The sequence below is a fragment of the Triplophysa dalaica genome, chromosome 25 (assembly GCF_015846415.1).
Source record: "Triplophysa dalaica isolate WHDGS20190420 chromosome 25, ASM1584641v1, whole genome shotgun sequence".
NCBI lineage: Eukaryota > Metazoa > Chordata > Actinopteri > Cypriniformes > Nemacheilidae > Triplophysa > Triplophysa dalaica.
This window is the reverse complement of record NC_079566.1, coordinates 12,403,323-12,416,412: the sequence shown is the minus strand read 5'-3', so window position 1 is coordinate 12,416,412 and position 13,090 is coordinate 12,403,323. Positions and strand designations below refer to the sequence as shown.

Sequence of the window (13,090 nt, the reverse complement as noted above, 5' to 3'; positions counted from 1 at the left end):
GTGGAAGAGCAAGAATCATAGCAACTGTTTCCCCTGCTGGCCAAGTTGCCTTGTGACGCTGAGTCACTGGGTTTGTGTTGTCTATGCTCAGCTGTGTGGAACTTGAGTGACATGCCATGCTTGTGTTTTCTCATTTGTCATGCTCTTCCATAAGACGCTATTGGCTTGTTATATGTTGTACAACAGTCAAATAGCTAAGAAGCTTAGGGAGTTTTTATTATATTCAAACACATAAATGCATCAAGCCATCAGATGAAAAAAATCATATTAATTGCCAAAACTATGAGTTTTGAGAACCATAGAATAATATGTTTTAATGCAAATGTCAAATAGTTGGGGAAAATACAATGCTTGTGTTTTCTCATTTGTCATGCTCTTCCATAAGACGCTATTGGCTTGTTATATGTTGTATAACAGTCAAATAGCTAAGAAGCTTAGGGAGTTTTTATTATATTCAAACACATAAATGCATCAAGCCATCAGAAGAAAAAAATCATATTAATTGCCAAAACTATGAGTTTTGAGAACCATAGAATAATATGTTTTAATGCAAATGTCCAATAGTTGGGGAAAATAGAAGTTATCTTATAATGTAGTTATAACTAGTATATGAAGTCATGATTGGTTAATTGTGTGACACTAATCTGTATAACTTTGTCTATTTATTGTCAATACAATTGGAGATTATCACCAACAATGAAAAAGTACATCATTCCTCCTTGCATCATTTATTGCTTTGCAGGGACCTGATTGAAATTGACTAAATGTACATTGGTTATATTTAATGGTTAGCTTATTTTAAAGTCAAAACAGTCAACACATTTCCAATGCTATAGGCCACACCAACTGTGGGGTTTCGGGGAAAGGGAGTCAAATGAAACTGCACATGCGCAGAGAAGACTTTCTTGGGAGATGAAAGCTATTGATTACACGGATTTCTCGCGCTTGTTACCGTTTTAGTTATGAGACGCGTATTATTTAACTGAATTACAATATCGAAGCAATGCAACCAACACAAGCAGGAAATCGGATTGCATTATTTAAGAAGCTTATCTGGGTGAAAAACCATCTGGTTTATTTTTGCGTTGGCGCGGTGCTTTGCGGAACACGTGATCTTTTCCATCCAATCATGGCGCTGCAACGTTAGTCATCGTCTTCTTTGTTCTGGATTTATTAACTTTGTTGACTGAATATTCGTTTACATTTTAAGGATTATTCAAAACAGAGTCTTTTATCACTAAGGAATGCTGTTAGTGCTGTGACGCTTATCAAAAAGACGACATGGTTCTCGAAATCTTGTTTAAAACGGGGTTTCAAGCGATACGAGCGGTTGAGTATGTGTCACGTGACTCACCCTGCCCCCACGTCGATCCAATGAATGGGGAAGAAGAAGTCGGACATGTTTGAGGGTAATGTGCTGAATAAAGAAACGTGGCCGAGGACAAGAAGAAAAAACAGGATTTTTTAAAACAATGAGGAATTCGATATTTTCTGTTTTTCCTTTTTATTTCATTTAATCTGGATAGAGGTATATGGAAGGAGACCTGTTTTAAAGACATTTCTTATTATTGTTCATCGTTGTTTAAACAAGATTTAAATTCGACATTTTTATTTAAACAACGTACAGATAAACACATTTGGCCGATTAAGTGCGTTTTTTGGCTTCTAACAATCTGTGACATTGTTTCATATCTGTAACCTTGGCAGTGGGGGATGGGCGGCAGTATAGTTTCTAAAAATCTGTTGTCCCTGGCGATTTTACATTTTAAAACTTTCAAATGTTGTATGTTTTAAAGTTACGTGACTTTTCAGAAAGATTATGTGCGTTTATCGTTTTAGAAGGGAAGTCTGTTGTAGTTCAGCCGATTACTGAGATGATGTAACCTGGGTAATTAAAAATGTCGATGAGATCAGTTAATATTGATAGGTGCCGCATTAAATAAAAACTTAATAAGGCGAACAAACGTATTTGAGTTACGATGATCATTTTGGTGGTTAGATTTCGTTTGTGGCCTAAAATGTTGTGCGTTACTATTCTAGAACTTTCGATTAAGAATGCGATTACTTTTCATCGTGTAATAATTTGTCTTTTCGGTTATTTTTGCGTGTTCAGGTTCATATTATAGTCGTGTGTTATAGATTTAACCACCGAAATTCGTCGTTTGAAGGAACAAAGTTGCTGCGTCATTTTATGGCGGACACTCCTTGTAGGCCATGTTGAATCGACCGAGAAGTGAAGGGCGTCGAGCACGGTTTATGTGTTTGAATACTATTACAGGCTTTACGTTTTTTATTTATTTACCACGATGCGTTTTAATATTGTGTTGTTTTAATTACACAATATTACACCTTTCTGTGTTCGATGTCGTCGTATTTTCCCTGTAGCCTTTAGGGACGTGGCACTACTACAAGTTTTTGTTAAACAATACTTTGTTTAAGTGAAGTTTTGTAGTCTTATTTTAGGAGTTCGGGGAGCTAAAAACGAGGTGAGCTCTGTGTGTGCGTGTGCAGCATTTGCTTCACGCGCGTGACCAATCGGCTGAACCAATGGCGTGTTTCCAACTTGCCCTGGATGATCGCGCCTTAGTTTTGGTGGACCAATCAGCGAAGCTTGTTAGAGATACGTTGACGTAACAGAAACCCCTGAGAAACGTAGTGTTTGTTTTCCTATCCTTGCGTGTTTAAAACTACTCTCGAAAACATTTGATTGTATTATTGTCTCATGTCTTGAACGATAGTAGTTCACGTACAAATGCTTTAACCTGCGAAAATCCACGAATTGTTCTGAAAGTGCTCTAAAGGCGTGGCCTATTTGACGGACGTCTAGAGCGGCCTGTAGCAAATGCGTGGGGGTGTACTATGGCATTACATCAGCCAATGGCGTCGTCGTTGGGTTTATAAAAAGTCGGGCGGAGCCTTCGCGTCGCCATTTCATTGTAGCTGTGAGCTGGATGATAGAGGAAGTCTGAAAAACAAGGCCGCGAAACTCGGATATTCGAACGAAACCGGTTAATAAACTGAATCCGGATCCATCCCGATGGAGACGGCCATTAGCCCGCCCTTTGACAGGTACCGGTTCGAGTAAATGGCATTACTCTTGTTCTGTGAACGAAAATGTTGGAATATTGTTATTATTTGGCGTCTTTCGGAATTATTTCGTTTTAATCAGTTGTAATCTGTGGCAAAACAAAGCGGGAAATACCGGACTATTCGCACCACATTGTTTTCCTTTCCGATGCCAGTAGTACTGGGGACTATTTTTTGCAGGGTCAGTTTGCAATTGGTCTTCAAAGTTGTATAAAGTGCAATTTTAACGAGCATCTGGTCGCGTGCACTGCGCAGGCGCATTCTCACTCTGAGAGGCAGTTCAATGACGTTTCTTTGCCGATGTTTTAACTATCTGGTTTAAACGTTACCGCTAATGTTTGTCGTTTGTGTCACCGGTACTGTAAAACTGACTGTAAATCCCGTCTGAATGCTTAGCTAAAGTGCTAACGGTAATTTAGCAAGCCCGGCTAATTCTATCAGTGTCTAGTAACTTTAATCATAGGAAATGTTTACATTGATTAACGGATATGTTTTTAGGATGAGGGAAAAGTAAAGCATTGGAAAGCCATTGCATTCATAACAAAATATTTTAAATAGCGTTTTTATAGGGTAACGTTACTGTAACCATGTGGATCAATAGTGACATAAAATGTTGCATAACGGAAATTGTTGTAAAACACGCTAACGTTACGTTTATTTTTAAACTTAAAACGTTATCACTACTGTGGTATGTAATACGTAGCTATTGGATTTAAATTGGGTCGTAAATATTTATTGGCGGGATTCCATGGTTACGGAAACATACACAGATTCAAAAGATTTAACGAGTTTAATTTTTTAATTTATTTTTGTATTTGAGACTTAAATGCGTTTGTCTTGCATAGTGATGACTGTAGTTCGTATTAAATGTTATATTTTACCCTTAAAACTCGTCATGCCCTGAAACTATTCCCTTGTTATGCGCTTCCGTTTCACCACGTGGAGTTTGTCAACATTTTGCACGCGGCTCCATCGGCGTTAAGCCCGTGTGATCAGATCAGAGTGGCTTTTCATGGTGACTGCCATTGTTTTGTGAAATCTATTAGTACAACACTGAATAATATGTGGAGTTGTTCCTTGTGGTTGCTAAGTAACCCATGTAGTTAAATGATCGACTTGAACTCTGCCTCTTGCCCCCTCCCAAACAGACTACAGTAGTTGGGACAATGTAATCAGACCCACATTATAAGAGAGGGAATCCATGTTTTATTTATGCTAACATTTTGTTTTTACAGTGTTTTCTTACTTTCCAAACATTGTTTGTATTCCAGATATTTTGCTCTAATAAAATAACAAGTTTTCAATGTCAATGCTGTGAGCTTGTATCATTCAGCACTAGTTTCTGTTAAACGTTTTGTCCTTTGATTTTTTTTGATTGGGTAAATATAAGGCTAAATGTTTAATATCTTTGATTTATAGTGTGAGACGTGTCCTGACAGTTAAATGACATTAAAACTAGTTTCAAACTAACATTTGAAGCTAAATTATGTACTTGCTTCTAAACATCTAAAGAAGGTGTGTAAACATTTTAAAAGAAAAGCGAAATATCATCTCAAGTGTATACTTGTTTAGTAGCCTGTACTTTGCACTCCTTTTACTAGTATTACATAACCGTCTGCTAAAAAATCTAACAATTAATTATGATCTACATTTTGGACTATTCATCGAGCACTAGAATACAGAAATATTTGCATTTTGCTGAGAATGCATAAGATAAACCACTAAAGGTAAGTTTTAGGGAGGAATTTGAAATTTGTCATTGTTAGATAACCCAACAATGACAATTTATAAAACTTTTTTATAAAAATTAAACGCGACATGCAACAATTACAACAATTTATGGGAGCACTGCAGATATACTTTCTGACATGTCAAATAATAAACAAGAGCAAGGCCATTTCATCTGGGATTTATATTATGTATACATTTTTTGCAATATTCATACAATTTTAGCGTTGTAAGCGGTGTAACTGATACAATGATAAGGTAATTATGGGTAAAATAAAGGTTTAAAGAACTTCAGTGGGTTTGTACAGCAGTATTAGTTTAGTATAAGTTAGTGTTGCCCACTTTCTTAAAATGGCAAGATAATCATCTAGTTACAGCAACTATCGCAAACTTAATTTGGAATGATGTTATGACATAAGGTCAAAGGTTAGGTGTAAGGTTTGGTTTGTAATTCAAATCATTTGGCCTGTTGGCCAGACTAATTGGTTGATACTTGATGACAATCCCAACATTGTCCAGTCTGGGTTAATAGGTCGATTTAGAACCCACCCCAAGTTCCCAGTTGGGCTGTGGTGCATCCACTTGGTATGTGCTATTTAGCGTAACCCAAGCCAGGCAAATAAACTGCTGATAGGGCAGTTATAAATACATATTGGTACATGTAGTAACAGTTAGTAAGGGTCTGATTGATGACCTGATCCCATTTATTACTTTGAATGTTTAATTTATGTGTTTTCATTTAGTCCATGGAACCTTTCCTTGTATTATCTCTGGCATGTCTTTAGTTACCGAACAGTTATGTCTGCAGGAAAACACAAAATATTTTAAAGTCTCTCCATATATTTGCGTCTTTAGTTTTTTCTGCTTTTCAATGTGCTCTACACAGCCCTGTTCCCTCATCAACCTCATTCCTGTTCTCCACAGCTCTTTGGGCGGGAACGACGGCATGCAAGGGGCCTTAATGATGGATCAGGCCATCTCCGGCCCTGGCAAGCGCATCCGCAAGCCGTCGTTGCTGTATGAAGGTTTTGAAGGGCCTGCTCTGCCCCACGCACCTCCATCCGGACCCCCTCAACCCCCCGTGCGGGACATTAATCGACCGGGCCGCATGACCAACCAGCTGCAGTTCCTTCAGAAGGCTTTAGTTAAGACACTGTGGAGGCATCACTTCGCCTGGCCATTCCACGAACCAGTGGATGCCTCCAAGCTCAACCTCCCAGTGAGTTTCTATATTTTAAAATGAATTGGTTCAAGATTGAGACCTTGGGACTTTTCTAAGCTAACAAGCACCAACAGGGAGTTTTGAAGTGAAGCATGATGTTTAATATCTTTCATTATTTTTTTGGATTGTGATACAACATGTAATAAGTCAAAAGACAAGCCTGGACTAAACTTTGACACTTTGAAAATTTGTTCTTTTATCTCATTCAGGATTATTATAAAATCATTAAACAGCCAATGGACATGGGCACCATCAAGAAAAGATTGGAGAACAATTATTACCGCAGTGCTGGCGAGTGCATGCAGGATTTCAACACCATGTTCACCAACTGCTACATCTACAACAAGGTCAGTTTTGTTTATTTCTTCCAAAGATCTTAGCCTTTTTTTTTTCTTTAAGGAAAGTTTATCTGTTGAGTTGCACAGGTTTGCAGACCAAAGCACACATCTCAATTACATCCTCTAGAGCATACCACGTGGTCTAAAAGTCTTCTTTGCTTATTGTCTCACAGCCGACCGATGACATCGTCCTGATGGCTCAGTCTCTGGAGAAGGCTTTCCTGCAGAAGGTGGCCCAGATGCCCCAAGAGGAAGAAGAGATTCCCTCATCTGCCCCCAGAGGCAAACCAGGCAAACCCCCAAAAGGCCGCAAATCAGGTAAGAATAGAATTTTTCAAAATTGCTGGTATTTAGATGCTGTTTGTTTGTCATGATCCAAATGTTTATGCATTTATTTTCCATCTCTTAGGCATAGGTGGAGTAACAACAGCTCATCAAGTTCCTGCTATATCATCGGTGTCCCAGTCATACTCCCCACCCACTCCTGACACCCCTGATTCAATCCTCTCCACTCCACCGCAGATGCTAATAACAAAGACACTGGCCCGCCAGCACAGCACCCCCGCACTGCTGGGGCTGCCCCCTACCCAGCCTACTGCTAAGGTAAGGACCAAGAGCAACATTTATATATATAAAAATGCTTCAGAATATATTGTTAAGATGCAATTTAACACGTTTGCTTACCATCATCTTTCTCTTTCCATAGAAAAAGGGTGTCAAACGCAAGGCAGACACCACCACCCCCACCACCACAGGCATGCCCCTCACCATGGGTGTGGGTGGCATGGGTCTCGGAATGGGCGGAGGTGACTCCCCTCTTACCCTCTCCACTTTAGGGGTTGACCCTAAACAGGGCCTGTCTCTTGGCATGGTCCACACCGGAGGCCTGGTCGGAGACAACGCTCTGCCAAGACGTGGAGGCAGCGGCAGACCCATCAAGCCACCACGGAAAGACCTGCCTGACTCCCAGCACACACACCAACCGGTGCGGCGGGGGAAACTGAGCCAGCAGCTTCGATACTGCAGCGGGATTCTCAAAGAGCTGCTGTCCAAGAAACACGCAGCCTACGCATGGCCCTTCTACAAGCCGGTGGACGCTACAACACTGGGACTTCATGACTATCATGATATTATCAAATATCCAATGGATCTGAGCACAATAAAGGTGTGTGCCACTCGGTTTATTTGGGTATACCAACCACAGAATGATCCCAAGTACAGCACCATTGACTTGAGCTGGTCCTAACCAAATGTCCATGTCTCTGTCTGTCCGCAGAGGAAAATGGATCACCGAGAGTACAGGGATGCGCTTCAGTTTGCCGCTGACATCAGGCTAATGTTCTCAAACTGTTACAAGTACAATCCTCCAGATCACGATGTGGTGGCCATGGCGCGAAAATTACAGGTGCAGATGCGTGGCTTTCTTTTCCTTGTATCGACTGTAGTCTGATGCGTTACGTGGCCATTCAAAATTATATCATTGTTACGATTTATACAATGAAATGTACATGTAATATGATAATCAACACTATCTTGATTATCATATTTCATGTACATCTGCTTTTGCGATAAAAGTTTCCATCCTTTAGAGATTTAACATTGAAACCGATTACAAATTCTATTCGGATTCAGTTCTAGAAATAGGTTTAAGCTGATCCACAGATGTGAGTTGTTTCGCTTTTCTTCTCGTGAAATGTCCCCTGACTCTTAAAAAGAAGCTTTAGAGTGAAAGTGAAATGTATCGGAGATTTGGATTTATCTTATAAAGATATTTATTTTGCGGTGTAGACAGCTTTGGCTCAAATTCCTGTTTTAGTGTAAGGCCTACATTAACTATAATTAAAAATTACAGAAAATATTTTAATACTAGTTCTATTGTTTGTTTTTCTGATTGCAGATTAGTCTGAATCTAGAAGTGTTGTTACATGTTTTCATCAAAACCTTTTTTTTCAGGATGTGTTCGAGTTTAGCTTTGCCAAGATGCCCGACGAGCCCCTGGAGTCCCTCGCACCTGCCTCCCTGGGCGGCGGATTGGGTGGTCACTCTTCTTCCTCCTCCTCATCCTCTTCGTCATCAGAAAGCGACATAAGCAGCGAGAGTGAGAGCAGCCTGAGCTCCGACAGCGAGGAGGAGAGAGCGCATCGCCTGGCCCAACTTCAAGAACAGGTGTGTACACAACTGAAGCGGCTCTTTAGCTCAAAGACAGAAGTTGAATGTTTACTTTGAGCTGCAGGAACCTTGGGGTTGAAAATGGCATAAAAATTCACTAACTTATTCATCTGCAGCTTAAGGCGGTGCACGAGCAGCTGGCCGCGCTGTCCTCCACCCCCATCGTCAAACCCAAGAAGAAGAAAGAAAAGAAGGACAAGAAGAAAAAGAAGAAGCCGGAGAAACATAAGCGAGGCAGGAGCACGATTGAGGAGGAGGCCATCATCCGGCCAGCAAAAACGCCAAAGCTCTCAAAGACACCAAAGAGCAGGAGGAATAGCAAATCAGCAGCGTCGTCCACTCAGGGCAAGAAGAGCTCCAATAAAAAGAGCAGCAAGAGCAAGTAAGTTTCGGAAAAAATTGTAGAACTCAAAGTGCTGAACGTCTGTGAAATTTTGCTCTGAAGCTTAGCAGGTTTCTATTAGCTCTGAATTTTTTTATAGCTGATTTTTAATTTTTCATGTTTCCTCCAGATCCTCAAAGAAATCTGCCTTCAACGCCCAACCCGTGAGCCACGGTGGTCTTACTCCCCACTATGATTCAGAGGAAGAGGAGGAGACCAGTCCTATGAGCTACGACGAGAAACGACAACTCAGCCTTGACATCAATAAATTACCGGGCGAGAAACTGGGTCGCGTGGTGCACATCATCCAGTCGCGAGAGCCATCGCTGCGTGACACCAACCCAGAGGAGATCGAGATTGACTTTGAGATGCTCAAACCGTCCACGCTACGTGAGCTGGAGAGATACGTCATGATGTGTTTACGGAAGAAGCCGCGGAAATCATTTGGTAAATACACATCTTGATTGAAATATTCTTTGTTTATGCGGTCATTGGAGTACATTTGTTCTAATGCAGCTGATGTCCACTTAAAAAAACACCCACAATACAATGTTTAGCCCCACCTACCCTATGTGAAAGATGAGGTAATGCACACAGTTTCTGCCAATCTCATATTAATCTTGGGTGCCTATACAGTACTATTGCATACTTTGTATATTCGAAGAGTATTTAGTTTGATCAAATTCATAAAAGGAGGATACAGCTGTTCGATTATTTCTGAAAATCACGAGCTGCTGGAGGCGTGCGTGGGGGGGGGGGCAGAACTACAGCATGGGCACACAATGCATCATCGCTATATCCCTTTGTGTTGTTTATATTATGCACGAATGTACCGGTGGCCAACAAAACACAGATGTATGACTTAGTTTGACAACGCGTGCGGTTCATGTCTGGATCTTTTACCGTTAGGACCGTACCTCCTATCAGTTTAAAACAATCTCCAAATCCAGCGTTATATCCACCGTTTATATAAAATTCATCATTGAAATGTAGTGAGCAAACACAGCTAAACTTCCGTCATTGATGGGCGTGCTCTCTCACGCCGACTGGTTGATGTATGGACGTGCTCTTTCGCTAGCTTGTGCTTTTCCAGGAGAATTGTCCAATAGAAGAACCCTTGTTAGGAAACGTGAATCCATGTTCGAAAAAAACTTTCCGAACTCTGGTGGAGTGAATCGAGGACAGAAATTCCATGTCATATGTTAAACTCATTTTTTGACAAGTTGACATGTTTAGCTGGAGAAACCAGAACGTTTAAGATTGTAAAGAAGTCAGAATGCATGAAATAGCATGTTATCCACATTTAAAGGAACCGTTCCATCGATTTGTACCAAATCTGTATCAATTTCTTTGTTCTGATGAACACAGTGAAAGATATTTGGAAGAAGGCTTGCAACCAAACAATTCTTGGCCACCATATTTGTTTTTCTGTTGAACACAAAAGATATTTTGTAGATTGTAGGAAAGCAAACAGTTCTGGGGCACTCTTGACTACATTGTCGTTTTTCCAGAGTAAATGACAGAACCTTTTATTTTTGGTTGAACTGTCCCTTTAATAAACACTCCACAGGTAGACTGTCATTTGACCTTTGCCCTTCCTGTGAACACAATGCTGTTCTTTCATTCGTCGCTTAGATGTTTACATCAGCTAATCACACCCCATGTGACCGTGTTCAATTGTTTAACCTTTCAACTGAAATTGATGTTAAAGATGGCAAGCATGGTTTGTTTGGTGGGTTGTATCTTAGATCTGGATATTCATTTTTGACCAGTATAGAGTGTAAAATATCTAAATTCTTTTTGACTTGGATCATTTTTAAACTGTTAAAGTCTATACTAGTGCCATATGAACACAAAGAAAGATATTTGGAAGAATGCTTGTAACCATACGGTACAATTGCAGGAGTTCCATTTAAAAAAACAGGATGACCTTAAAAATTGTATGCGATAAAGAAATAAATGATGTCTGAAACAACTGTACTGTTGTTGGATGACTAGTGGACGGTCCTGATGAATGTCTTTAATGAAAATGTTTGTCTTGTGTTTTCCAGTGGGAACCAAAAGCACTGCAGGTAAAACTCGTGAGGAGATAACTTTAGAGAAGAAGCTGGAGCTGGAGAAAAGACTGCAGGACGTCAGCGGACAGCTCAACTGTAATAAAAAAACACAGAAAACCAAAGGTAAGAATATAAGATCACACATGTCAATATGGTGGCTGAATAAAAGTTCGTCTTACAGCCGATATTTTTCTAGAATATGCATGTGTATTAACAAGTCGGCCAAATATTACTCTTTGTTTTGAAGGAAAGTGCTGTAATTGTGTGATTGGTAATAGCCGCACAATGATGTCATTAATATAGCCATGAAGTGGACTGACTTGGCTCAATCAATGCAAAATGGACTAAGATCCCTCTCTTTTCTCTGTTTCAGTGGAGAAGCCCACTGGGATGGAACCTCATGCTGTGGCTTCGCGCCTCAGCGCTAGCAGTTCCAGTTCAGACTCATCTTCCTCATCCTCATCTTCCTCATCCTCTGACACCAGTGAATCTGATTCAGACTGAACTAAATAAAAACTCTCATGTCGAAATGCACTCCATCCCAGAAACAGAAAGAAGTTAACAGAACGAAGAGCATTTATCGCATTAAGCATTGTGAGGGTGAAGAATTCTGGGAACTATTGGACAAAGACGTGACTGAAAAATAAGGCTTCGTTGTCTCGTTTGGGACTTGTTTCCGTTAGTCCATTCTTGTGTATATAAATGTACATAGATATAAATATCTATTTTTTCTTTTATAAAGAAGAATTTTAAGGAATTCCCTGGTAGGGAAAACAAAAGATCTTGACTTTTTTTGCTTTTGTGAATTTTTTCTCTCCCTCTTTTCGTTTGACCTATGAGTTGTTTGTCAAAAGAAAACAAAAGGCTCTGAGAGGTAACTGCTGTCACTTTTGTTTGCATGAGCGAATACGTGTGACGTATACACGCTTGCGCGTACGTGGATGTAATGAAGCTTGGTTGTACATTTGAATGAACCTTCTAAGCGTTAGCGAAAACAGAGCTCCACCTATTCAAATGCCATCTGTATACCCAGAAGTCAGGAGAATGGGGAATAACGCCAGCCATCGTTGTTTGAGTGGCAATGTTAGCTTAGTGGCGTTTTAAAACTTGAATCTTATCACTTCACCATCCAGCCTGCTTTATTCCAGTCAGAATCCCCATTGGCGAAATTTTATATCTCGAATATAAAATACAGAATCGTGGTCTTTACATTCAGCTGAGCATATGCATCTCTAGATACATAATTTATTTTTTGTTCCTTATGTGGTTTCGATCACAAGAGTGTTTGAGAGCGAGATGCACTATCAGAGGTACAGCGCTGCTTAAATGGGTGTGAATTTGAATAACTCTTGTAAATCTTGGCTGTCTTTGTTTGTGTGCTTTTTATTTGCCCAGAGAATTAACGCACAATTTATGAGTTCTGCAAAGCAATCCAACCCTCAAAGGACATGGTTTTAAAAGACATTTGAAAACCTAGTTTCAGGATCATACAAGAAACTATTACACAATGAGACTTTTTGTTTCTCCACAAAAATGTGTACATATGTAACAGTTGTGCAGCTTGTATCTGTTAATATGACCCATGTTGTTTTTCTTTGTTTATTTCTGGTTTAAAATGACTTATTAGTGTTGTGGCTGGTTGTTTCCACCGCTAATATGGGTTTGTTTTTCCAAGAGTACAACAGAAAACATACAAACAGAAAGAAACCTTAAGCTACTAGCATCATCTCAACAGATGCTTTGTGTGACCATAATTCTCATCTGAAAATTTCACATGAATAAAGAGGGTGAGATGTTCTTAAACTCTTTTGCCTTGGTCTTTACTTACTAAACTATAATAAAAACAAATAATGTCAAATAATAAATATAGTAGTGTTCCTTAAGATCAATCGGTAGAGCATTACATTAGCTGAGCAAAGGTTGTGGTTTTGATTTCCATGGAACCGATCTTTGGATGCACATACTTGAATAACATTGTATAATATTATTCAGTGTTCTGTGTTTTACATTAATCTTTAAAAATACTTTGCATACTGAGCTGTTAAACTTCTCAGTCTCTAGCTACATCAGTAGGTGGCAGTAGTGTTTTTAAATGTTATTACATTTT

At 39.7% G+C, this 13,090-nt stretch overlaps 1 protein-coding gene across 2 annotated transcripts; it reads left to right on the top strand.

Annotated features, from left to right (window-relative positions):
* Positions 1-908: 908 nt before the first annotated feature.
* On the top strand, positions 909-12,786 carry brd2a (bromodomain containing 2a). 2 transcript variants are annotated; one of them, XM_056740995.1, is made up of 12 exons: positions 909-1,528; positions 5,740-6,034; positions 6,247-6,384; positions 6,549-6,693; positions 6,785-6,978; positions 7,082-7,540; positions 7,652-7,780; positions 8,329-8,541; positions 8,661-8,926; positions 9,057-9,373; positions 10,978-11,106; positions 11,357-12,786. In XM_056740995.1, exons 2-12 carry the CDS (start codon positions 5,762-5,764, stop codon positions 11,485-11,487), a joined length of 2,394 nt encoding a protein of 797 aa, XP_056596973.1. In that variant the 5' UTR covers positions 909-1,528; positions 5,740-5,761; the 3' UTR covers positions 11,488-12,786. The 2 variants fall into 2 exon arrangements, with proteins under 2 accessions (XP_056596973.1, XP_056596972.1); XM_056740994.1 differs by having other exon boundaries at positions 909-3,069.
* The last annotated feature ends 304 nt before the right edge of the window (positions 12,787-13,090 follow it).